The 25,707-nt window shown below is 41.2% G+C and overlaps 1 protein-coding gene across 2 annotated transcripts in view; it reads left to right on the top strand.

The window, feature by feature from the left end:
* Positions 1 to 25,707, top strand: part of KALRN (kalirin RhoGEF kinase) — a 525,892-nt gene that overhangs the window by 214,719 nt on the left and 285,466 nt on the right. For both annotated transcript variants that reach the window (XM_054209626.1, XM_054209624.1), the window contains exon 6: positions 17,554 to 17,676. In XM_054209626.1, the coding sequence (XP_054065601.1) occupies positions 17,554 to 17,676 (123 nt within the window). The remainder of the gene's footprint in view (positions 1 to 17,553; positions 17,677 to 25,707) is intronic.

Raw genomic sequence — 25,707 nt, 5'->3', positions numbered from 1 at the left:
GAGAAGGGAAATTAGAAGTGCATTTGTGATTGTGTAATAGATATGCACTTTAACCGTTTCGTACATTACTACCCCTTATATTGCACTTAAAAATTCTGATGCCGTATATTCTGTAATAAAATGCATTACAAATCTGATGATATGATCCTTCTTGCTAATAGGAGGCAGTTTATTTTATTACAGTCCATTAAGTAGAGCAATTGTAGCTGTTCCTTTAGTCAAGTGATGCTGTGTGGGGAAGCATTTCCTAGAAATGGGTATTAGCTGACTTTCTGGAAAAGCAGCATAAGAAAGATCAAAAAGATCAGTAACATCTTCACTTCCTTCGTTATTTTCCATCACCTCTACACTTTCTTCTGCTAGCAGTGTCAAAAGACCCTGGAAGTGATACATAAGCAGATGACAGAGTTTTCCCGTTTACAACATGTAATATTAACCCTTAAGGATCTGTGCAATGCCAAAAGGCATAGCACCTGGGAGAGACTCCTCTGACTGAGATAAAATCCACTCAGTGAAGGGCCATTTCCCCTCTCTTATTTCACTGCTGGAAGCACTTGCTTTCTTTGATCTGTTCTATGTGCCATCTATACAATTGCCTCCAAGATTTTGCGTAAAATGCTGGCTTAGAAATTACCGTAAGGGGTATGTGTCCCAGGGAATAAGGCTGGGAAACAAATGAGGAAAGTACTGAGAAGCTGACGGTGGGAGCTGTCCTATGTGAAACGAATACAAAGCCAATGAGTTCTGGGGAGGTGGTTAATTAGGACTGGGGAGGAGGCAGGAAGCATATTAAGAGGGGAAAGAACCAGAATCAGGATTAATAACGAGAGCATGTCCTTCGTGTCTTGCACCAAGGAGAAGTATATATGCCCCCTGTGCTGTTTCACTGCGAAAGGATTTGTTACTGAATGAATGGTATTTAACAGTTAACAGTAATAATCATACAGGCATAATAAGCATGGATTAGACATGGATTTTTGCATAGGATTTAGATTTCATTTAAGTTACATGAACACCACGTTGGCTTACAGAACTCAGCATGCCCTGGATTTTTCATCTAAGTACTTACACCATGGATATCACAACAGCACAGTAAGTGAGCATCACAGTAAGGAGCTTTCCTGGAGATTTTGAACACGGGGGGTGTTGTTAGACCTGAGGTAAGCTCCATAAGACTTCCACAATAAAAGGAGTCAATAAGCTTAGTGTCTTCTGCAGAGACATATGACTGAAGGTCTAAGAGAGGCTCATTTAAGCATGTTACTTTTGTCCTTAGCCCATCCCAAATGCCTGGGCGAAGAAGGACACAGGACTGGAAAATACTCTGAACTGGGGTCTGCGTTTGTGAAATGCATGTGTTTGTAGAGATCTTTATAAGAGTAACCAAGACTTTACTGCTAAGCATAAATGAAATCCGTTACCCACAGTCCCAGAAAAAGGGTTCTCAGAGATCACAAGGGCTCAATTTGTTATTGGTACTTTGCCCTCTCAGCCCAAAGCAGCGGCTTCTCTCTTCATCGGGTGAAACAACTCAGACTACTTTTATCTGCAACCCCTGACCTGATTGCATTTTGGTGCTCGAGGTCTCCCTGAGGTGTCTGCTAAAAAGACAGGGGCCTGATCCTGTAAAGCAAAGTGAATCTCAACTTCTGTTAAAATTAGTGAAAGAGTCACGGTCTCTGTAGGAGTTCCCACTGACAGGTATTCAGTGAGCCAGTGCTGTTAGAGCCCTACAGCTGGGAGCTGTGCAGCCACCACCTCTAGCTACTGTCTCTGGCTCCAGCCTTACAGATAGCAGGGTTAGCAGCTTTGCCACCCACTTACAGAAATGGGACCTTATTTCCAGCTGTCTGTGCTGCTGCCCCGCTTTTTCCCTCACCCCAAGTAGTCCAGTTATGTTAGTACACGTTTGCAACATTATGGGCAGCCTCATTTGCCAGGGCTTGCAATAGTCCTAATATAAGAGAAACAAGCTTTGAAAATGTTCCTGACACAATTGGTTCTTATTTTTGAGCTCTAGAAGAAATATACAGGTCTCTACATTTATGGATCTGGAATAGACATTGCTCAAGAGCAACATTTAGTCATAGTACTTTAAGTTGCTTTAGTGTCTTTTTCTCTGTCTTTTCTCATGCATATGGACCCTTGCACAGAGAGAGCACATAGTGTCTGTTCTCTCATGAAACCCTGTTTCCATTTCTGGCATCTACTCTCTCATACTGCCAGTGAAAAATGCTTTCTTTTATAATCGGAAGTTTCCCTTGGCATATGGTGCCTTTTTTGGTATAGAGATTCTCACTAGACGACTGTTCTTCCCCATTAATAAAATCAGACTTGGGATGGCAATGTTGGGAAGGAGAGTCAGCTGTCAGTCTAAGTAAGCTGCCATGAGTAGAAGATCATCATCTTGTGCCATCCTGTGTGCTTAAGCCCACTCTGAAACTAAAACGACAACAGAGAGGACAAGCCCTGTGTTCAACACGAAGTGTTTGCTCTGACACAGAATTTGTAATACCAGGCAGAACGCAGCAAATGGATGCAGACAGGTCCCTAAATTGTTGAATTGGCAGACACCATCTTACAATATCAGATCGTAAAATGTCAGAAACTAATTATATAGATGATATGGAAAGGAGGCTTAAATTGAGACTGAGCTGAGTGCATAAACAATAGTTAAGTGCGTGTTCGAATGGCACCTAGCACAGTAAGATACTGAGTCTAGCTGGGGCATTGGCCGTTTCCAACAAAGACATGCGGATTTGCAGTTGGAAAATGCTCTTGGAGATGAAAGGGTATGGAAACATTCCTACTGAATACAGGTATCTTTTCATACATGACTTGGGTTGCTTTAGTATAGTACTGGGAATAGTCTGTTTCACTTAAGATGTTTTGTGTAAGACCTTTCTCATAGCATCAATCAAGGACAAAGGACCAACACAGGAAATTCATATCAAAGGGAGAAACTGTATATCCATTCCTTAAAATCTGTGTATTTCCCCAAATGAACCTATGCCAGCTCTAATCACTTTTATTTAATTACTTCACACATCTTAGAACAAAGGAGGCTCTAATAAAACAGGTGAGAATTGAAAGCATGTAGCAATAACTCTATTGTAACTGCAGTTTTTCATTAATTTTCAAATGTGTTCTCTGTCATCTTTTTTTTTTTTTTTTTTGCATTTTAAAATAATCGAATTCTTGCTATTGAGTACTGCTCCTGCTTTGTCTTGATGCACATAGGTGCTTTCTGTCATGCATGAGCAACTATGAGGTGTTCTGATGCAGCTGAATAAACCGTATAATGTTCTGAATGCATCTTTACTGATTTTTTTTTTCCTGAAGCTCAGTAGTAGCAAAACAGGGTTTAGGCTCATGGATTCCTCAAGTTACTGAGTTTACCTGGTCTCAGATTTATCCCTCCCCCTGCCCCCTTTTTTTTAAAAAAACAAAAGAACAAAGTCTGCCTAGGAGCAGAAAAAGTGTTGTAACAAGGGGTAGTTGTGCCCAGAGCGTGTGTTGACACAACCTGATCTCTTTCTATGACGATGTGACCAGCCTTCTGGATGCGGGGAAGGTGGTGGACGTTGTCTATCTGGACTTTGGTAAGGCCTTTGACACCGTCCCCCGCAGCATTCTCCTGGAGAAGCTGGCGAATCATGGCATAGACAAGTGTACTCTTCGCTGGGTTAAAAACTGGCTGGATGGCCGTGCCCAGAGAGTTGTGATTAATGGGGTGAAATCCTCTTGGCGGCTGGTCACCAGTGGTGTCCCTCAGGGCTCAGTTTTGGGGCCAGTTTTGTTTAATATCTTTATCAGTGGTCTGGATGAGGGGATTGAGTGCACCCTCAGTAAGTTTGCAGATGACACCAAACTAGGTGGGAGTGTTGATCTGCTTGAGGGTAGGAAGGCTCTACAGAGGGACCCGGACGGGCTGGATCAATGGGCCAAGGCCAACTGTATGAGGTTTAATAAGGCCAAGTGCTGGGTCCTGCATTTCGGTCACAACAACCCCAAGCAACGCTACAGGCTTGGGGAAGAGTGGCTGGAAAGCTGCCCAGCAGAAAAGGACCTGGGGGTGCTGGTGGACGGCCAGCTTAACATGAGCCAGCAGTGTGCCCAGGGGGCCAAGAAGGCCAACAGCATTCTGGCTTGTATCAGGAATAGCGTGGCCAGCAGGAGCAGGGAAGTGACCATGCCTCTGTACTGGGTACTGGTGAGGCCTCACCTCGAGTACTGTGTTCAGTTCTGGGCCCTGCTGTACAAGAGGGACATAGAAGTGCTGGAGCGTGTCCAGAGGAGACCTCCCAGGCTGGTGAGGGGTCTGGAGACCAGGTCATATGAGGAGAGGCTGAAGGAGCTGGGCATGTTTAGCTTGGAGAAGAGGAGGCTGAGGGGAGACCTCATTGCCCTCTACAACTACCTGAAAGGATGTTGTAGAGAGGTGGGTGTTGGCCTCTTCTCCCAAGTGAATAATGACAGGACCAGAGGAAATGGTCTGAAGTTGCGGCAGAGGAGGTTTAGATTAGATATTGGGAAGAATTACTTTACTGAAAGAGTGGTCAGGCCCTGGAACAGCCTGCCCAGGGAGGTGGCAGAGTCACCATCCCTAGAGGTGTTTAAGAAACGTCTAGATGTGGCACTTCAGGGCATGCTCTAGTGGCAGAGATTGTAGGTTGTTTGGTTGGACTCGATGATCTCAAAGGTCCTCTCCAACCATGAAGATTCTGTGATTCTGTGATGGTTCCCTGTGATGCTGTGAGTGTAGATGTCATGTGATAAAGAGATATCAGAGTGGGATCAGCATATTCCACTTTGGAAGGCTTTGAGAGTGGCAGCTAAACTGTGTCAAATCTACAATCCCCCTCACCTAGTCATGGACACGGAAGAATTATTGCGGAACTGTGGAGTAAATCCTCTTCAGCATCTATAAGGATAAATTACTTGCAAAAACCTTCATCTTTAACTGGAAGATGAATCCTGCAGGAACCTATATGCTGGGACTTGCAGACTTTGCAGGCTCTAGCTCTGAAGTAAAGGTGCAGCTAGCTGACATCTGCTCTGTTTAATATGAAGTAGGCTTCTGACAGGTTGCTAATGCCATCCACAATTTCTTGCCCCCAATCTAAAGTGAAGAGTTGCCAGAGTGGGAAATAATCACGGGGGGCTCTGTGGGAGCTGTTCATTACTTTGACCACTGCTGGTCACACTTAATAAGATGCTCTTCTTGGTAGCTGTAGGAAAAAACAGATTTTTGCAAGACCAGGAGATCATTATAGAAGTTTTTAACTTTCCTCAAAGCACAAACAGAGCTCATTTCTGCTAATTGGATTGTAAAATCAAAATGTCTTCATTATTAGTGATGTTCCAAAGGAGCTTGCAGCTTCTTCACAGTGTCAAGCTTGTATCCCGCTACATTCTTATTTATCAGTCAAGGCCATGGGGTGTTCTTCCCCTACGTACCAATAGCTTTTCTGCCTTTACATCCACCAGCAGAAAGTTTGGGGACAAATCTAATAACAACAGGACAAATTCACAAGTACACACCAACTGCTTTGTGCTGCTCCTGCAACTGAAAGCAGCTACAAACCCAGTTTTGCCATCTGGTTTGAGGAAGTGTGGGATTGCCTTGCCTGCTGAGCAGAGCAGTACACGGAACTAGATAAATATATATCACAAATCCTCTTCCTGCTAGATGTTATTCTATGGTGAATGTCACCTGCCCTTGTTGCAACCATCATTTCTTTCCCTGTGGAGGAGGGGGCAGGATTCCTTTTGGAGCCTACCATTGACATTTCTGTTTCCGCTGGTTTGACAGCTCTGGGGGTACAAACTTCCTCCCGTAACACTTCCATGACCGGAGCTCAGACTCTACAAGCAAAGCATGTAAGAATCTTCTGAAGGCATTTGTGGTGCTGATTTTTCATATGTGGACAGCTGTCCATCGGGAAGGGTAACCATCTGTCAGAGGCTGATTGCTGTTGAGCTGGATTGGCTTTGGAGGAACAAAATGAAAGTAAAAAGGATGCAAAGTTTAAAGCTAAAAATTGGAAATTGAAAACCACAGGGCTTAACTGCCTTGCCTCCTGTCACACAGGAAGCCTGTCCTGCAGTGGGAGTCCTGATCTGATGTGTTAAAATAGATATCTCAGTGCTTTCCATATTTCTTCATCAATTCATCCTGCCCTGTGCTGCAAAATCTGCTTTTTGCCTTTTTTTTTTTTTTTTCCAGGCAGCTAAATATGTTGCCTCCACAGCACTTGGAATTGAACCTGATCTTTTTGATGGGAATGTAAAAACAATAGCAATTCCTCGCTCCGCTGCTGCAGCTAGGGATGAGGAAGACTTGCGCATTTCCTTCATGCTAAGTGCGCCCTATAGCATAGTTAGAGCAGTCTGGGGCCACTTTCTATCCGATTTGCACTGGATCATCCAACACCCTTGTGACCTTTCAGTGCAAGAGGGCAGAACATTAACCGAGTGATGGCGTAGTTCCTGCTTTATGTTTCCAGACTCTGGCAGCAGTTGCCTCGCAGCCCGTCCGCTCCTGACTGTAAGGAAACGTCTCTGAAGCCTGCCGCTGCTGAAACTGGAACATGGTGTGCCGTGCTATTTGTAGTTTCCTGCTGCCGACACTGGATACGCAGTTACTATTCCTTTTTGCTTCCTCCATGAACATTAGAATGGTCCAAAAATAATTGAAGGCAGTATGTTCCAATGGAATATTTTTGCATTTGCACAAATTTCCTCTTTATTTCGCTTGCCAATTTTGATAGCATTTTGAGGCTGGTTCTGCTTCTCCAACTTGGCACCGCTGTGAGGCACAGGAATGCTCCCCTCATCAGTATGGCAAGAGAAAGTGTTTTGGCATCTGAATACAGACTTAAACCTCATTTTTAAGGATGAATATAGCATATTATAACCACAAAGTTCTGCTTTAACTAATGAAGACAAGAAGACCCAAAATGCTCTAAAGGGCAACAAAGCCCACACGTCTAGAAGAAGAGAAGAAAGAGGCCCGCACACATAGAAAAAGAGAAGAAAGCTGTTTTTTTGATTTATTGCTTTGATCCTCAAGAAGGTTAGGTGATAAGAACCTAGCTGTCAGGAAATAATGTAATTAAACTGTGCATGAGGTTCACAGACTTATTGTGCAGCATCTTTCAGATGCAGCTATGTGATTATTCCTCAATGAATATCTTCCTGGCCTGGCTGAAATGCTTTAAATGGCCCATACTTGGTAGAGATTGGGGTCTTACAAGTATATCTTAAATTAGCCTTCATATCTATTTATAGGTAACACATGAGGGTGGGTGTGCAGTTGAGAGGTCGCCTCCTCAGTAGCTGCTGATGGTTTAAGAGGTGAAGCCAGGAGCATGGTCTGTGGATCGTTTCCAGGAGTATCAGTGTCATTTTAAGCCAGGTCACTCTGGCTTTTCTTCTTACATATCATGCATGTTATGAAAATTAATTCATAAATGTTTTCTTGGACCTTCATGTATTGCAAGGCCCCTCCATATTTCTTGGCTTCAAAATCCTGGATGCCTTATGTCCGACACAGGTGCTGAAAAGGTGTTGCAAGTGAAACAGTCTTGAGTTGAAGAATTTTGCTCAATCTATTGCTAATCAACACAAACTTCTGATCTCAATTAGGGTGTTGAGAGGAAAATGTAGGACACACTCCCAATAAACACCTATTCTTCCCCAGACTCATTTTCCCTGTTTTTTGTCGTGGTGTATACCCAGTCCATCAAAATTCTTCTGGTGGGGTGACAGGCAGCAGGGGCTATCGAGGACAATATTTGCATGAGTTTCTTTCTTCTGCTCTTACAGCTATTCTCTGAGTCTTACATTTTTTCTGCCGATGTTCCTTAGTGTCCCTGCCCTGGCGTGGGTCACCCTCAGGGGTGGAGGACCCCACAGAGTGTCTCCAGCCCTCAGCAGCCACCATTTTCTGTCGCTGACACCTTGTATCCAGGCGTTTCTCTGGCTGAGGGATGTTTTGGGGTGATGGCCAGGCTCTGGTACTTGGTGGTTTTCCTCGCTGGGGCCCCCTCAGAGCCAGAGCCAGAGGGAATCGGCCAGGACCGGCTCAGGGCGGCTCTTGGCCTCCTGACAGGCCGCCCCGCTCTGCAGCCTGTCACTCACGGTTGTTGCCCAGGGGAATGTGCAAGCACCCTTAACACCCTGCCAAATTAGCTCTTACAGTCCTTTCAGCCCTGGGGAATAAGAAGTCACCATGGAGGGGTAAGTTGGATTTTAAGTTTTTTACCAACAAGTCTGTTGACTGAGGTAGGCCCTAAGGCAGCCCCATGAAAACCGGGGCACTGCTGAGGGGGCGGCGAGGCCTGGTGCCACCTGTGGAGCGCATGTCCCCAGGTGGGGAGACCATCCACCCTCACAGCTTGTCAGGTTTGCCAGTGTCAAGGGAAAACATTGAACTGGTTGATTCATGGGATGGGAAACTAGCCGGAGCACAGGGGTAGGGAGTGCTCGACACCCCAAAATCCAGCAGAAAGGTGACGTCCTTTGCTTGCTGTCTGTACAGAGATGCTGGCTTCAGCCCCGAAGCATCATCACATGTCGGGAGTTTAAACCTATGGTTACTCCACAGCTGTATCTCTGGGTCTCAGACACAGGTGATTTTGGTAGGGGAAATGCCACACTTCTGACACAAAACAGTAAACATGCGTCTGGATGATTTGTTTCTAATGGCAGCTATTTGGAGTCACAGGAATGTCACCCATTAAGCCAGGAATAGAACCAGGGTCTACAGTAAAGTCACTAAACTCGTACAGCATTTTCAGCTGAATGAAATTGCATCTCACACATTCTGAAAGCTGAGAGGGAGATCCCTGTTCTGGGGGGACGCTCTGATCTTTTTATAATTTACAGTTTCCTCCATTCACAAAACTGTTGTCTATCTCTTTTAGTATTACATTGCCTATCCAGCCAATGAATTGATTTGCACTTAGAAAGCAAGCAGTTCTCTGTAGATGATCTGTGCCCAGGAAAGGCCGTTTCCGTTATAAGGAACGGAAAATCCTTTCCAGGAATGCCTGAGTGTTTGATGTCACTGAGTGCGGTAGAAAGGTACAATATTTCAAAAAAGCGAAGCAAACACACGGATACATAAAATACCCCCAGATATCATTAGTCATATTTATGTGTTCAGTATCTGTAATTTTCTCCCACCTTCAACAATAAAACTATTGCTTCTCTGTTCAGCGTTATAGGAATCACATGCCTTACTTTGTGCATGGCTGTGGCTTGATATCTGTCAGGAAAAAAACACAGATCTCTTACTCTGGCATTTAGTAGGAACATTCAGTGTATGTTGGAAATGGTGCTCTGATATTAATACAGAGCTATTTGTCACATCACACATCTAGCTAATTTTCTAGTGGGTTGACAGTTGGGCCCATTGTCTGGAATAATTTAATGTGCTGTAGCTTAAACTTACTGTACTCTATGAATCATATACACAGATATTTATAACGGAAAAACTGTGTTCGTGCAGGATTGAGGTTACACAAATACAGCTGTGGGTCTGAATCTTCAGCTGGTGTAAATTGGCCTCATTGGAACAACACCAATTTACCCTGGCTGTGGACTGCACTAAACACATGTGAAAAGGAAAGATCTGGCAGAAGTATTAGCTTGTCCGTCACCATCTGTAAACAAGAGACAAACACAAAAACAAGCACAAATTTGTATTTAGGCCCTGGCTTAGCAAAGCATTTAGATGTACACTGAGTTCTATTTTAAACCTACAAGTACTTTGATTTAATTAAGGCTGTGTTTATAGAGTGGCGATAGGAATTACAGCAGATTGGGATTTTTTTCTGTTGAAGCAGTATTGATCAAATGTGTTGATTAATGAAAAAAATGAAATGCGCTATCAAAGTTTTCTTTAAATCCAAAATTTATTCTGGGGCCAGTTTTCCTAGTGACCCTTTATGTAACCAGCCCAGTGTCAGGACCCTGTGAGCACTGCTGGGCGTTGATGGCCCTGACCAGCCTCACCCATGGGCCAGGAGCCTCATTGCAGCTCAGCTGTGGGAGATCAGCCTCCAGCTTTGCCACAGCCTTTCCCACCTGGCCATGGGCCGCCCTGCTGAGGTGGCACTGATCCATCAACTGATTTTGTTGCATGATCTAGGACCTGTCTTGTCCCTGTGGACCTGTGCTGCAATCATGAGGCTGTGTCTAAGCCTGGTCACACTCACTACGCTCACTGGACCTGATCCTGACCTGCTGATGGACTTCCTAGCTTAAGCTTGGACTTGTCTTGTCACCACAACTTGCCTGATGATTTATTGATTAAACCTGGTTGCTATCAGCCCTCAGAGGCTGCGGGCCAGGCTCTGACTAATGAGGTCCCTGTCCTGCCTGCTGGGTCTTCGTTTCTGGCTCCTCCTGCCTTAGGGAGCAGCCAGCCTGGACAGCCAGTATCAGTCCTCTGTTCTGCTGAATTTTGCTCAGGGGCTTGGGCGGAGGGATTCTTCTGTATTCCAGGTAAATGTCCTGATTCTTTAGGTTGTTGGCTCTTCTCCTTTGTGGAGGTGTTGCACTTCTGTTAGTCTTTTCCAGATATACAGGTGACCTAGGTATGGCTAGTTCAAATGAAACTGTAGTTATGATTCTTGTCTGAAGGTACTAGAGGACCGTCTTGACTGATTGCCTTTTATAAAGGTAGTTCATTTGCAGATCTTTCCAGGATCAGGCCCTCACATGTTATTATAGACTGTGTATGTAATACAAATCTGTTGTGTGGTATTCTTCTTGTTCAAATACTGGCTAAATGTAAATTGCAAGAGATGTAAAGAATATGGCTTAGTTTAATTTAATTGTTGTGAATACTTCAACTCACTCAATGAGATAGGAATAGACCTTGTAGCTGGAAACTTAGTCCCTCAAGAGAGGGGGCTCTGGCAGTTACTCTTCTACATGAGTTATTGTTTTGTTTATATTGTGGAAATATATGAAAATGAACTTGCTTAGCTGTAGATGCCTTCAGAGTGGAACTTTCTACTTTCGGTTGTAGATTAGTCAATTTAACACTGGCTGGTTAGTTTTGAAAATCCAAATTGCACGTGCACTCTTAGATAGACCTCTCCTTAATAAGCAGTGGGTGGTTATCTGCGGTGTTTTCCAACCTGTGGATCATATATGTTAAATTCCTTAGTGGTTGGTAAAGGTATTTGATAAAACAGATTTATTGTCTATAGACTTTAATTTGCTATAGCACTTGCCTTGAAAATTTTTATGGAGTCCACAAATTGGAAAAGATTGGAAAGTACTGATCTAATGGGGATTTCATCTGGCATATAATTACTCATCTACTCAACTACAGGCAAGACATTCTTTTTAGATTAATGTGGCTTTTTTTTCTCTTTGTTAGAAGCATATGGAAGCGTAGTGGGAGAATACATTTATGCCTGGTGCATTATGTGTGAGACTGACTGGAGTTTATTACAAAACCCTGCCTTATATTTTTTCTAAGTGCTCTTGAACTTGCTCTTCTTATTTGGAACATCAGATGGGTTGTGCTTGTCAGGGAAAATCCAGTAAACACTACTGTCCTTTGTCAATATTTATGCAGGAGGCTACCAAGAGAAAAGATAGCGAGGTAATGCAGAAGGTACTAATGTTGATTCGGTAGCTGCTGCTCTCCCATTTTTGTATCTTCTTTTCTAAAATTGATGCCAGAAGCACTGCACAGGTGATTCTAGATGATGTCAGCTGAAGTATTTCCAGCAAAAAATCAACATTCCACAAAGCCTTATTGGGACCTTAGTTTGGATAGAAAAATAACTATGAACTTGAACAAGTGCAGAGAGAGGCTGTGTATCTTATGAAAAAATAAAAGAGCTGGGCTCTAAAAAACAAACAGCAGGAGAGACAATGAACCACACTGGAAATGTGGTTATATGGAAATGTCCACACCTGAGAGAAGAACATCTTTTACTTAAAGGACAGTGTTGACCTAAGAGCAAATGTATATAGACTGGCCTTGAGTGTGATTTAGGTCAGAGAGTATATGAAGAGTTCAGTAACAGGAGCAGAAAGTTTCTGGAACCGCTTCTCATAGGAGGAGCGGAGCTGTGGCATTTAACTAGTTTTCAGGTGGAGCTTCATCCCTTTATGAAAGGAAATTCTATACTGTGGTTAGCTGCCAAAAGCAGTGATTGGACTTGACCTGAATGTCCCTTTGGGGCCGTTTTCTTGATATGTATCCTATATTGTTCTTCAAGATGGTGTGTTTATAATCGTTATCATTCTGCCCTTACTTACCCGCATGAGTTGGATATTTATGGCTCCAAACTTACAGAGAAGATGATTTGCTACAAGCAGGTTCATAATTAATTCCAGCCCTAGTATAGTGTTAGATAGATTTGAGATTTATTATTTTTAGCATGTATAAACAATTTCATTAATAAATATATGCAGTTCACTGGCTGCCAAAACCATGAGGGCTGTAATCCTCCCATCAGTACCACTTGGCAAAGGGTGTGCTGCCAGCCGTGGGATGGGAACATCATCCTGTGGTGCTCTGCACCACTGTTTCAGAATCCAGTGCTAATGCTCCTCAGTGAGCTCTGACAAAAGCCAGAGAGTAGAGGTTATTATTTGAAATGATGTTATAAATCTCATTTTATCTGAGGTAGAGCTGGACTGCACACAATCTGCATACATGCTGTTCCATATCCGTGTGTTTCTTCTCTGTTCTCAAACAGCTGTTCTCGCCGTGTACTCACTAGTCTGCCAGATGTTACAAATCCAGGGAAAGTAGAGAGTTGCATTCTCCCTCCATAGGACTTATTCATGACCAGCTTGAGACCTGTTGTTTGGTCTAACACTTAACCTGGATTTTCTAGTAACTCATCAACTATGATGACAAAACATGAGGTTAAGAACTCACTGTTGCCAGCACGACTGACACTGGAGATGTGATCTCATACCCTTACTCTCAAGTGAAGCGGCCTCAGGACCACATGTGTAGTAATTACTGGCACATATATGATCATTAATGACAGTTAGGGTAGATGCTTTAGCAAAGTGTTGGGCGGAGACCCTTTGGATCATTCTTACTTTTTCTGACTCTCATAAGAGACTAATTTTCTTAATTAAATATAGCAATTAACATTCTTCAGCATATGCATTCACTTTCCTTTATGTATTGATAGAAACAGGGGCTACAAGAATAATAACACTGAAAGTTTATCTTCTCTTTAAATATGCTTAACCCCTCCTCCCAGCTACTCAGTCACTGGAAAACTCTTAACTACTTACTTGGTTCCAGATTATCTAGAGCAAGGTGGAGAAGAGCCGGTCTGGGAGACACTGAGGACAGCTGGTTCACATGTTTTAAGTGATATAATGTCCAATCTTAGCTATTCTGTGCTCCTGTTTAGTGTGACTTTAGAACCGCAGGAATGATTATCAGACTTAACACACTGGCAGTCAGCATGGCTCCAACTAAGCAGTAAGTCAAAGGAATAATTAAAGATTCATTAATTTTATGATAATCACTAGGCTAGGTTTGTTAGGGCAGGCTTTTTCATGAATGGGGTGAGGTCAATTGATATGGTGCTGTATAGCAATATTATAATGACACAGAAAGTCTCAGTTAGCTGAGACGCGGTATTTGGTTTAAGCTGATCTCACAGGGTACATTCTCGAGACTCTGCTATTTACTGCATTAAAAACTCATTCCTTTGTCAGGGAAACTATCACAGGATGTTGAATGCTTTTCCAGGAGCCCAAATTACCCCTTGAAACTAGGCTGGTCCTTGCAGGATTGAGTAAAATAGCAATTGTCAGGTCATTGCGATGCTCACATCCTTAATCATAGATCGTGTGCTTTAATTAAGCAAACTCGGCAGCACACTCGCTTCAGGAACACAGGAAGCATCAGTGTTTCTCATGTGTAAAAAAAGTTTAACATGAAAGTTTTCAGGAGATACTGCTAGTAATATGGGCCGGGCCAGACAATGTTGACAGGCCTTCATATTGAAACCTCCTGGCTACACATTGCAAACTCTCACAGCATCATCACAAGTCATCAACATTTGGTATTTTTAGCCCCTCAACTTCCAGTCATATTGCTATGAGAAAGTTGTTTAAGTCCATTTGTAGACTTTGTGGTTGAGGAGAAAAGTTTGAAAATGTAATCCGTTAGATCTCAAAAGCAAATAAGACCACATTTTTATGTATTTATTTATTTAAATCCCATTATTGTTAAGCGAATCTCGTGATCTGTGGGACTGTGTGATACTTATAATTTCCGTGCATCCTTGATTAGGAGGGTGAAAATACTAAGTTTTCCATGATGCCAGCCAGACCTGTGCAATAAAGAAAACCCAGTACTATTTTCCGGGTACTTGGGGAAATGTCTCCAGTTAAGTAAGCATTAAGCAGAAATGCTTGAGAAGTCTTTGAATGAACTATCCCTGGAAACAAAAGCAATGTAGACAAATCCAGGCAGTGCTGTTCCCAGGCTGTGCTGTTTTGGGGGGTCAAGTTAGTGATTCCACATAGCACTGGACTGGGCCGTGCGGAGGTACCAATTAATCTGGAACTTGGGTATCTCGGATACAGCAATGCATCACATAAGGTTGACGTGTTTGCGGTCTTGCAAAGCCCTGGTTGCTGTGTAAAGCAAGAGTGATTGTAACTACTGCTTATTATTCATTAAGACTCAAGAGCAATGAAATTTTTCACAGAGCAAAGTGCATCGTTAACTCTACCTTAGACCATAGTGTATCTGCATCTTTTTACTCTGCACTTATTCCTAGGCATCTTGCTTTATTTTCTCCCTGCTCCAAACCACGTGAAACTCAACTCTTCATTTTCTGGGGTTTCAAGTGAGACTTGAGAGGGTTGGGAAGAGACTCCAGACCATATTGATGGGGGATAATTTGCTACAGGCATAGGCCAGCTGAAACCAAGGTAATTTTTTATGAAGAGTATAATGGTAAGATTCAAAATTTAAACTGAAATTGAGTCTCTTCCAAAATCTGCTATTGTCCATGAGTAGAAGTTTAAAAAACATACTGTTTTGGAAGTTGGTACAGATCTCATCATTGAGGTCTGTTGCTCAAAATTCCTAAGGTCATCCTTTCAACTGCTATTGTGTATTTCAGTTGATTAAACAAAACAAAATGATTAATCATCTTTTAAATTTCCTTTTTTTTCCTTGATAGTTTATATTGTATTTTAAAAAGCAGAAGCATAGTTCAACTTAACCTAGATTCTCATCCAATAATATGTGTATAGATTAGATGGAGGAAATGCTCCCTGTCCACGGAATAATTACTAGTTTAAATTACTTGTCTTAAAAAGATCCTGATTCGGCTTTGCTGAGCATAAAATATTAGATTTACTGTTTATTTTTAGTGGATTGCTGCCAGTTTTCTTCTCCCTGAACGTCTTTAGATTGTTTAAAACATTAAAAAAATGTTAACAACAAACATATATCTACTTAGAAGAAATCTGTGTTGGTTTCTCAGCAGAGATGTAAAATCTTGTTGTTGGGACATGAACTTCGCTGTTATGGAATTTTTCTTTCTTTATTGGCTTTATGACAAGTGTGGCAAATTATTTTGTGCTTATGTTGCTTATTAAACTTAAAGAAAGTGAGGAAAAGGAATCCAATGAGAAAGCTTTAGGTGTCTTTTCAGGTTATAGTAGGCTGTTTCATTCTGTTTAATTGGCAGTAATGTTTGAAACCCCTGACCTCATCCTTGCAAAAATCTTGTTATTTATACTTTCTGAAAAAATGAGAGAGTCAGGATTTTGATCAGTTCCATGCGTACGAATGAGAAAATAACTGTGTCAATGATATTATTTTGGACTTGCATCATTGTAACTTGAACCAAATTGGGGCTTTAAAATTATTCATCAACACAAAATACAAGCTACTGTAGACTCTATAGTTGCAAGTGTATTTTCACAAATAAAAGATTGTGAGGTCAGGCATATGTGACATTTATGGGACCGGGTTGGTGTAGTGTGTCTGGTGGCTTTGGAGCACTTGCAATGTTTTGCCTTTTGATGAAAGGGATATTCAGTGTTATTTCTGCAAATCCCCTGCATAAAGCAGCTCACTCCCATGCTGAATCGAGTGCTTTGCATGAAATGCTGAGTTTATTGCAGGAATCTCAGGTGACCCATACAGGGCCTTTTCTCTACTCTTACGAGCACCATCTCTACAGGGAATAGGTAACTGCCCCTGAGAAACTACAGCAACATACAGTACCTGAGCAGTGGGCTCTGAGTGTTCTTCAGCTGTCATAGGTCAAAAAATGTTATTCAGTGCTAAAGAACAAACAGCTCTTGACTGGAGGACACATAAATGTTATAACAAAGATGTGGGCTGATCCTTTGACTGTAAGTTGGTTGCTTAGAAGCTGCATCACTTGCCTGTTCACCCTAAACCACTTTCTTGAGCACCATGAACTGTATTGACCTGACCTCCACTTCCTCTGTTAACTAGTTTTTCTTTCCTTATAATGAATTAATCAGTTGGGTCTTTTATTATGAAAGAGTCCTTATTAATGGACAGTTCCCCAGCTTGCTGAGGTAGAGGTGAGGGAACATGGCTTGAAAAGATTCTGTAACAAAAATGTTTGAAGAAAAGAAGAAAACTGAGAGTGTAATGCCTGCAGAGCTGTAGACAGGAGTAAAGAATGAAAGGTTCTCACTTTAAATGCATTTAATCTATAGCACAACGCAGAACAAGCCAAAACGTAAACACGCTATCTCCTAGCTGACTTGTGATGGCTTATAATGCGTGAATGTGCTGAAGATTAATGTGTCACGTTAACGTGCTACGAAATAAGGAATGAGTTTCATCAGCTTTATTCAATATAGTTCTATCTGTGTCTGAAGTGCTAAATTATCCATTTTGCTTGGAAATACATTTAGAAGTGGGAGAAGTTGAAATGGTGTACTCTTTATAGATATTAATAAAATACTTTTTTTCTTTTTCTCTCTGCATCCCAAAAATAATAAGTAGAAGATAGACTGGCTTCTGGCTTTGGAATTGGAAAGATCTAGGAAATATAAGTGTAGAAAATCAACTGGCTCTTTGGATGTAACATTTGGAAATTTTATGTGTAGACAAAAAAGAGGGGTGAGAAAATCCCATCAATAATATTTATGGAATTTTTGGTCCATTTCTGGATGAAGGTTACTTTATGAACTGCTAGATCTTCAGTCAGTGAAGCAACCCCTCTGCTGCCATCTTTCTATATATGAAATTGCCATTACTTACAGGAAAAGATTATGGGATCAGCTTACTGAGGAACATGCTTCATGAATTATGTTTCCTGACCTATCATTCTGTTAGTAATGAAATATGGTGATAACTTAAATGCTTCCATTGCTCAACAACAGCTTATTTTGGTGAGGAACATAGATGAGGTTTTTGGTGTGTGTTGCATATGCATCTGTCTGAGAACTGTGTATCTTTATATTTTGCACTGTCTTTTATTTTTTTTCCTCCCTGTCTAACACTTGTTTGGTTTTTTCCTGTGTGAATACTTCTAGATGTTCGACTGGATCAGCCACAACAAAGAATTGTTCCTGCAGAGTCACACAGAGATTGGCGTGAGCTACCAACATGCCCTGGACCTACAGACGCAGCACAATCACTTTGCCATGAATTCCATGGTGAGTTGAGGGCATGCTGTGAACGATGGGTCTGTGCGCACGTGAGTGAGGAAGGGGTTGGCACGTGAGGCCACCTCCAGTTCAGAGAGCACTGTGGACCTGTGAGAGGTGAAGAGAGGGAGGTCAGGCTGGGCTGTGGCAGCAGCCCTCTTCCTGGGAAGCAGAGTGTTGCTCTGTCCACCCGGACACTGATATATGATTATTTCCTCGACTAAAGAGCAGCACAGTCCTGTGGAGTCTGTTTACGTTTTGAAGAGCAAATACAATATTTTTAAAGTTTTTGACATTTCTTTGACTGGGAATTAATGAGAGCTGTAGGTGGCACCTTAATAATTTATGTTTCTACCCCCACACCCTGCTAAGGTACTTCTTAAAACCTTGAACAAGAGACGTTAATCAAGCTGTCAGTTGTGGCCACAGTGGGATTTTTTGGCTTTTTCAGTAGTTAATCGGTCAGTCTTTTTGAATGCAAGTCAACTTACCTTAGGTTTAAAAAAATCCAAAACCCAAAAAAAGCATCATTATACGTTTATAAGTGCTTTGTTCACTTTCGTATTCTTTCCAGGCATAATGTATTTGTTCTGGAAACTGCTCTGCTTTCAGCGCACAAATGAGGACAGAATGTATTGATGTTTTGATTGTTGCACTGGGTTAGAAAAACGTGTGCATACCCCCTGCTGCCATTGTACAATGCAGCAATGAGCCCTCCCTGAATGCTCCCTGTCAACTACACAAAAGCTCGCCCTGAGTAAACCGACTCCTGCAGGTGAACCTCTTCGTGCTGTGCATGGTCAGGCAGCTGTTGCACTGGGGCTGAGACCTCAGAGGTGGTGGTAGACATTTAAGTTGGTGGTGGAAGTCACTAGAGAGCCACACCCTTCTAAGCCGCCAAAGGGCAAGGGACTGGAGAGCAGCTGCCTGAAATGTGAAAAAGAGGTCCCAACTACCTGAGGTCATTAAAGACTGTACACCACTTTCATAAGATCACAGGTGTTAACTCTGGTGTTCTGGCCAAATTCCAGATCAGGTAATTAACTTCTCTGACCTAAATTCCACTCACCATTTCCACCTACCTAGCTATTCCTCACTAAAGCACTGTGCCTCACTAGGGCATTGCATAACAGTGGAAGATGAGAAATGTTTATAATGTCTATTAATGTGTGTATTGTGATTATAATTGAAAGAACCACTGAAAAACAGGCTCCAGGCACCTGAGAGTTAAGCTTGCCATCACAATGCCATCTAGCAAAATACAGGATAGCATGGCCTCCATATAACACAGGTGCTCACAGAATCCTAACAAACAAATGGGTCCTGGAGGTTAGTGCATTAAGTCATTTGACATATGAAAGATGCAAAGTCAGTCATAATTCTTCAGAAAACACCATTAGAAGAGTCAAGCTGGAGGACCTCCCTTTATTCTTTTTGTGGTACTGTCTGGTAATATTTTCTTAAACTAACTGGGAGCTAAACTTGGAAAGAGATAATTGTTGTTAATAGTAAATTAACGAGTAACAAGGAGGGTGCCACCTAATGGAAGAAAAATTATTTTCCTCTGTTCTTCTTCCATCTGTCCCCAAGTGAACTTTTGGGAATGAGGAATGCAAGGAAATGAGACATTTGCAAAGACCTTGGGGGAGCTTCTGGGGGCAGCCTCTCATTGGCTGTACTGTGGCTCGCGGCTGTGCCATCTCACCATCTCAGTGCTGCCAAACCCCTGTCTAATAGAGCTGCCCAGGAGAGAGACCTCTTTGGCCAAGGGGAAAGGGTGCAACAGATGACGTGCCTCCCATTTTGTACTGTCTCCAGTATAACCCACACACATGTATAGTCGTACAGAAGCCCATACAGTCATCATGAATCAGTTTACAAAGAAGATTGTCTACTCCATCTCTTTAGCATAGAGGATCTATGGAGAACGGCATGAATACTGGGTACCTTTTACTTTCAACCTTTAAGTATGGTGAGAGATGGCACTCAACTCTACTCTAAGTCATTGGACTGAAAGAAATGATTATGGAGGAACCCCAAAATATAACAGATATGCCAAAGGGTATATATATGTTCTCAGATAATCCTCCTTATAGGAATATAATTCAGAGAGCAGTACGCCTGTATGTCATTTTCCATTTGCTACTTTTCTTTTAGCTTTAGTTGAATTTTAGAGCTAGAATCCCTTCTGATGATGGGGTGATGTCTTCCTTGTGGTTTTGGATCAACATCGATTCATACAGCAAACAGGCACAGTTCCTTCAACTTTGATTTCTATTTTAAAAAATTCTTGTGCTATACTTGTTCAGTTGGAACTTTTTCAAAAAATTCTTCAGCAGATTTCAGTTGTTGAACAGAGGTTACGTAACAAATTATGGTTTTATTATTGACAGTATGGCAAAGTCAGGATAAAAAAGACTATATAAATATTACAGGATACAGATGCAACTCAGGACTACACTTTTCTTTTTCTTTTTTATTTTTTTTATTAAATCTAAATGAGGCCTTCATGGTATTTATCGGAAATATCATAGTTTTACTCAGTGACTGAAATTCCTCATGATCTTTTTCAAGACTTTCCATATTGCTGAAAGGACTGTGTTTGGGTTATGTGTCTGCACAATGGCCTTTCTAGCAGGGATTTCAATGCAAGGGTTGCACAAGCTGGCAAATGAGGTGAGTTGTACAGCCTGGTGAGGTCAGCTTGTGGAATTAAATGCGGCCGCTCTCTTGCACAGGGCTGGGCATCCTATTTTCAGAATAGCGACATGGGGCTATATCGAGCTGAAAGGACATTTGAAAATAGTGGGAAAAGGGTAATAACCTTAAGCTGCATGCTACTTGACTAACCCGGAGCTGCTGTTCTTATGTCCGTATAGCGCTGCTGTTGGCAGTGATGCTCTTTTTCAGATGGAGCATACTCTTTGCTAGAAAAACAGGGAGTGACTCTAGTGTCCCCAGAAGTCAGTATTGTGAATATGAGGGTGTTAATGTGCAGGAGACATCAGCTTGCTGCATACTAGTCACTCCATTTGTGGTAAAGCATGCAGGAAGAGCAAGAGGAGACTGAAACGAAAATGACCCCTTCCTGGCCACAGCCCAGCTCCTGTGGTAGATGGTAGTTTTGTCTCTTGGCATGCACAAGAACTCTATGCAAGCCTGGGTGAAGAGGCTCTGTAGCAAGGATGAAGCCCCTGCATTTGTTCAAGGCAAGAGCCAGTGATGGTCAGCAATGAACTCGGAACAGATCGACTTACCTGAATGAAGCAAAACCAGAGAAAGCTGGGTGATGATGACCGTGAACGTAGTGGTAGGACATACCACAAGCCTACACAGCAATCTGAGCCATACTTTGGTTGACAGAGAAGTGGGGCTAGAAATAAGAATCAGGTCTGTTTCATGCATAGCAACACTTTAGTGCAGGTGGGTCTTGCTGATAATTGAGAAACTAGTGGGAAAGAACCACCACGGCTAACTGTAACTTCTTGAGGCGAGATATACAAGGTCTGTATGTTGTGCCAGGTTCTCTGATGCACAGTATGATTATGTGGGTTTGTTGGTTTTTTTCTCTAATACAGTCTCTACAAAAACTACAGTCACTGATGTTAGAAATACATAATGTGCTATTGCTACTACACAACTGCCTTCATTCAACTGTCTTACTTCTATGGCAACATCTTCATTCAGTTGTTCATGCTACCATTTGATTTCTGTTGGAGACTGTTGGAAAATGGCTAGTACGTGTTATTTGGTAATATTTATACTGCAGTAAGAATAGGAGATTTAGGTCACTGTTCTAGGTGTTATACACTTTCAAAGGAAGAAATGATCTTTGCCTCCAGTCTGTTGCCAAAGACTCTACTCCTACAATATTTATATACTTAAATTACTTCTGCACATCAAGAATTTTCTTCTGTTAAGTTACCCACTGATAAATATTTGTGAAGTTAAGGATTAAGTAACATAATGCAGAAGGTGTTAGAGAGAAAACTATAGCTCTGGTGAATTTACTATTAGGTATATACTCATTTGTGTTTATAATCCAGTATTACTTAATGTCTTCATGGAATAACCTTGGCTGCAAACAGAAAATGACAGGAAGCCTCTCCTGTTTCTATACCAGAGAATGGGAGGTTATTACCATCACATTTATTTGCATTCCCAGGTAGAGTATTGTGACCCACCCAAGTCTGAAAACACGAGATTCTGGTGAATTTTAATAAATTAAAACGTTCACATCAGATTTGTATCTGATTAGCCTTCAAGCTCTCTAATGTTAATTGGCTAACATTAGCTGCTAATATTTAGCTACCATGGTTTGGGCTCAAGACATGAGGTTGGTTCAAGAAGAATGACTCTTCAAACCCAGTAAAATGGTGCTGCATTTTTTTTTATATATATATAAATCTTTTGTTTTCCGAGTCTCAAGGGTGAACTAGAGCACACTATAAACATTTACTCTGGGAATTTGCTTTATAGTTGTGATTTTCTAGAAATCTGCTTTGTAATTTAGCTATGTCTTTTTTAATGCAATATATTAGTCCCAGCAACAGTTGGATTGAGAGTAGTTCTGCTATCATGAATCTGAGTAACAAAATAACAAAAACTTCAAGCACTCTTATTGGTTATGGAGCTTGAGGTTGTTCATGCCTTTTGGAGTTTGTTTTGTTTTGTCAATACATTAAAATTTAGTATTGAGAGAAGATATGGAGGAGGACAATGTAGCTGAGGGTGGCTATTGCAGGGTATTTTGCAGGGAAAAACCCTACAGACTTCAGTGGAAGTTGGATCAGATCTTGGATCTCTAAGGTGTTTTGTTTTGATTTTTTTTTTTTTCTTCTTTACACTATGCCTAGTGTCCTTTGAGCCTGGCATAACTAATAATAGTTAAAATATTCTCTTCAGTTCCTCTAGAAAGTGCACTCTCTAAATTTTTATTGGATCATGCCTTTTGCCACAGGCTCTTCCTGTACATCTCTATAGGCATGCTGTGACCAAAGCTCCTTCTTAGAAAAACAATTTGTTACTCTGTTTTTTACAATAATAATTCTTCCTTTTAAATTAACAATGTGGGAGGTGGAGAAGTCATGTATTTGAGGTAATAAACTGTAGTGTGGTGTTTTTCTCTCAAACAAGGACCACAGATATTTTTTTCTGTCATTCAAGGCAGTGCTTGTTTTCATTTCAGGTTGCAAATAAATTGTGTTAATCTTTTATCACAGCTGTATAATGTTTATGCTGAAGCAATAATACTTTTCACAAAGATGAATATTTAGCTGCAACACTTTGTGAGTGATCTCAATAATCTAGTAAATTCACTAGAGAAAAAAAGCAGTTTCAATATGACACAAAGCATACTGGTTGTAGCTCTGCACTTGGATACATGGTATACGTGCCATTTGTTCCGACTGAACTTATTCATATCTCCTTTGGCCGGACTTTTTTTATGCGTGGATCTGTTAACCTCCTTAAAGAATGAGTTATCATTTTGTGTGGGACATGGATAAAAATGGCAGTGTTCAGAGCTAGCGTTGCTGCCTATCCTGCTGTCAGGGAGTTAGCTGTCTGACACTAGACGGAGATACATGTTGCCCTAAGGAAGTCACAATATCTTTCAAACATGTTACAATGATCATGTAAAGGCTAATGATGTCTGTTGAAAATTCCCTTCATTTATCTAAAATGAACGATATTTTTCTGTACGTAGGCTGAGCTAAAATGCCATCCAATATTATTCTGCAACAGGCTACATATAATTTGCCTTGTTATAGAAACTTAAAGGTCTTAAAGATATCTCATGAGTTTATTTTGTCGCTGAAACATTCTGCTTTGAATTTATATGTTAGGTTCGTTTCACAGATGGTTTATAAACTCACAGGAACACCGTGCAAGCTGGCTATTTTTTTTTTATTTTATTTTAAAGAAGAACCCTTCAACAATCAAATTTCACCTTCAATTAATCTGCAAGACCCTTCTCTTGAAGCCCACCTTTGTTGCTTGCCGTCACAATATCTCAACTAGTTCTCTAGGAAATGAGATGAACACAGCCAAGTTCCTTGCAGATTTAATGCTTCTCACTGCTCATTTTTCTTTTGTGAGTGTGAGGTATTCTTTTTATACGTGTATTAGAAGAAAGTATTGTTCCAGCTAGAGTTGGAGGGTTTAATTAGGAGGGAAGGTCTCCCAGCATGCCCACTAGATGATCAGGGCTGAATTACTGTATTTCCCTATGGGAGATCATTCCACAATTGAAACTCCGCTACTGTCAGTGCTTATGGCTGAGACTGCGGGCTGTTATCCTATCAAGTGTTAGGGACCTTAGCAGTGATCGCTTGCGCTGGGAGGAACAGCTGTGTTCTTGACATTGATGACCAGAATCAAAGCCTTGTTTAAGTGACAGAAACAGGCTAAGAATTGGTGGACAAAGAGGGGTATGTGCACTTGCAAGGCATTGCACAAGGCTTTCCTAAACTGTAAAAGAAACTCTTACATATCATGATGCTGATGTACCTGTGGGGAAATGTTTCTTTTGTTTGCTAGTCAAGTGATCTTTAGAAGGCAAAAATCCCCTTTTATGACTAAAGTTTCAAAGCTGAAATAAAGTCAATGAAAAATTAACTCCAGCATGGGGAGTGTTTTTTAGAAAGTCTGGAAATACATGTAGAATAAAGGTATTTCAATGATAAATTAAATATATTATCCAAAACTTGGGTGTATCCTAGCGTCACTACAACAGAATGTCAATTGAAGTGTTTTTACCCTTACTTCTAGGCATTAATATATTGTTTTGTCATTGTTTGACCTACTGTAGTCCTATATAGCCATACATCAGTGATCCCTTGCAATCCTCTTTGGGGACACCTCCCTGTTTTGAAAAAAAAAAAAAAAAAAAAAATGAGGCCTTAGGTTGTATTTAAAGTGAGACTCTCTATGAACCTGCTAGTATTGGATTTTCCAGCCTTAAGGAAAAATAGTCACAGACATTGGTTTCTCTATTTAATCTATTTCCTATTAGGATAAAAAGATCTATAAAGTAGTGAGATAGAAATATCTCAGTTTTTAAAAACATCAATTTTTAGAGATGAACAAATCAGAGAGAAAGGAAGGTTTAACTTTGTGAAATGTCAACAGTTGACTCTTGGCAACGCGGATTTTTGTTCAGTTTTACTCAGAACATCACATATTGGCAGATAAAAGATGAAAGTTGCTTACAATTTTATTCTTCAAGGTAGAAATGAAATGTCTTGCATTTCTTGGATTGTGATCAATTAAATGTTTTTCTCCTGAAACTAAATTCTGAAGCACCGTAACGCCATATTGCATTTTACCTCAATCCACAACAGAGATCCCATCTTACCCAGTTTTTTCCTGAGCTCCCATCTTTCCCAGTAATAGTGACACTGGGTAACGGTCCTGAGACTGTAAAATATGTTATGTCTGGTAGGATGTGCTATCCTGAATTCCAGACCTTTAGCCAAGTGTTTGCTCTGTCTTGCTTTTCTATGAGACCTTGGACAAGTCTTATCTGTTGAAGCCACACTTCAGTGCCTCTGCTTCGTTGAGGTGGGACAGATAAAGCAGAGATGAAGCGTGCACGCATCCAGAAGTAGGAGGTATCCCCATTGCAATACCTGTTGGAGCTATACGGAAGACCACGTCACATGTTATATTGCACTTGAATCTATTTATTGCTCAGAAAGCAACAGGGGAAGCTCAGGAGTCTTTTTCCTGAGCCAGTTCCACTTGGTGCACTAAGAATGGAGGTGTGAGCAGGTGACTCCCAAACTGCTCCTTGCTTTGTGCTGGAAAAGGTATGGAGTTAGTGGACTGGCTAAAGGACAGGTACTCTTCCGTGAAAAATTCTCAGCTAGGAAAGTGAAATTTCATCAATGAAAAGCCTCATCTCTGTATAAAAATATAACAAATAGACATAATAATATATAAATCTCCCTAACTTATAAAACAGACTCTAAGAACATCTTCTGTATTTCAGCTAATCTTACTTTTACCATTCTACTAGTTAATATATCTATATACTGT

Source organism: Rissa tridactyla, chromosome 7 (genome assembly GCF_028500815.1).
Source record: "Rissa tridactyla isolate bRisTri1 chromosome 7, bRisTri1.patW.cur.20221130, whole genome shotgun sequence".
Classification (NCBI taxonomy): Eukaryota; Metazoa; Chordata; class Aves; order Charadriiformes; family Laridae; genus Rissa; species Rissa tridactyla.
The sequence above is the reverse complement of the archived record's forward strand: the minus strand, read 5'-3'. Positions and strand labels throughout refer to the sequence as shown.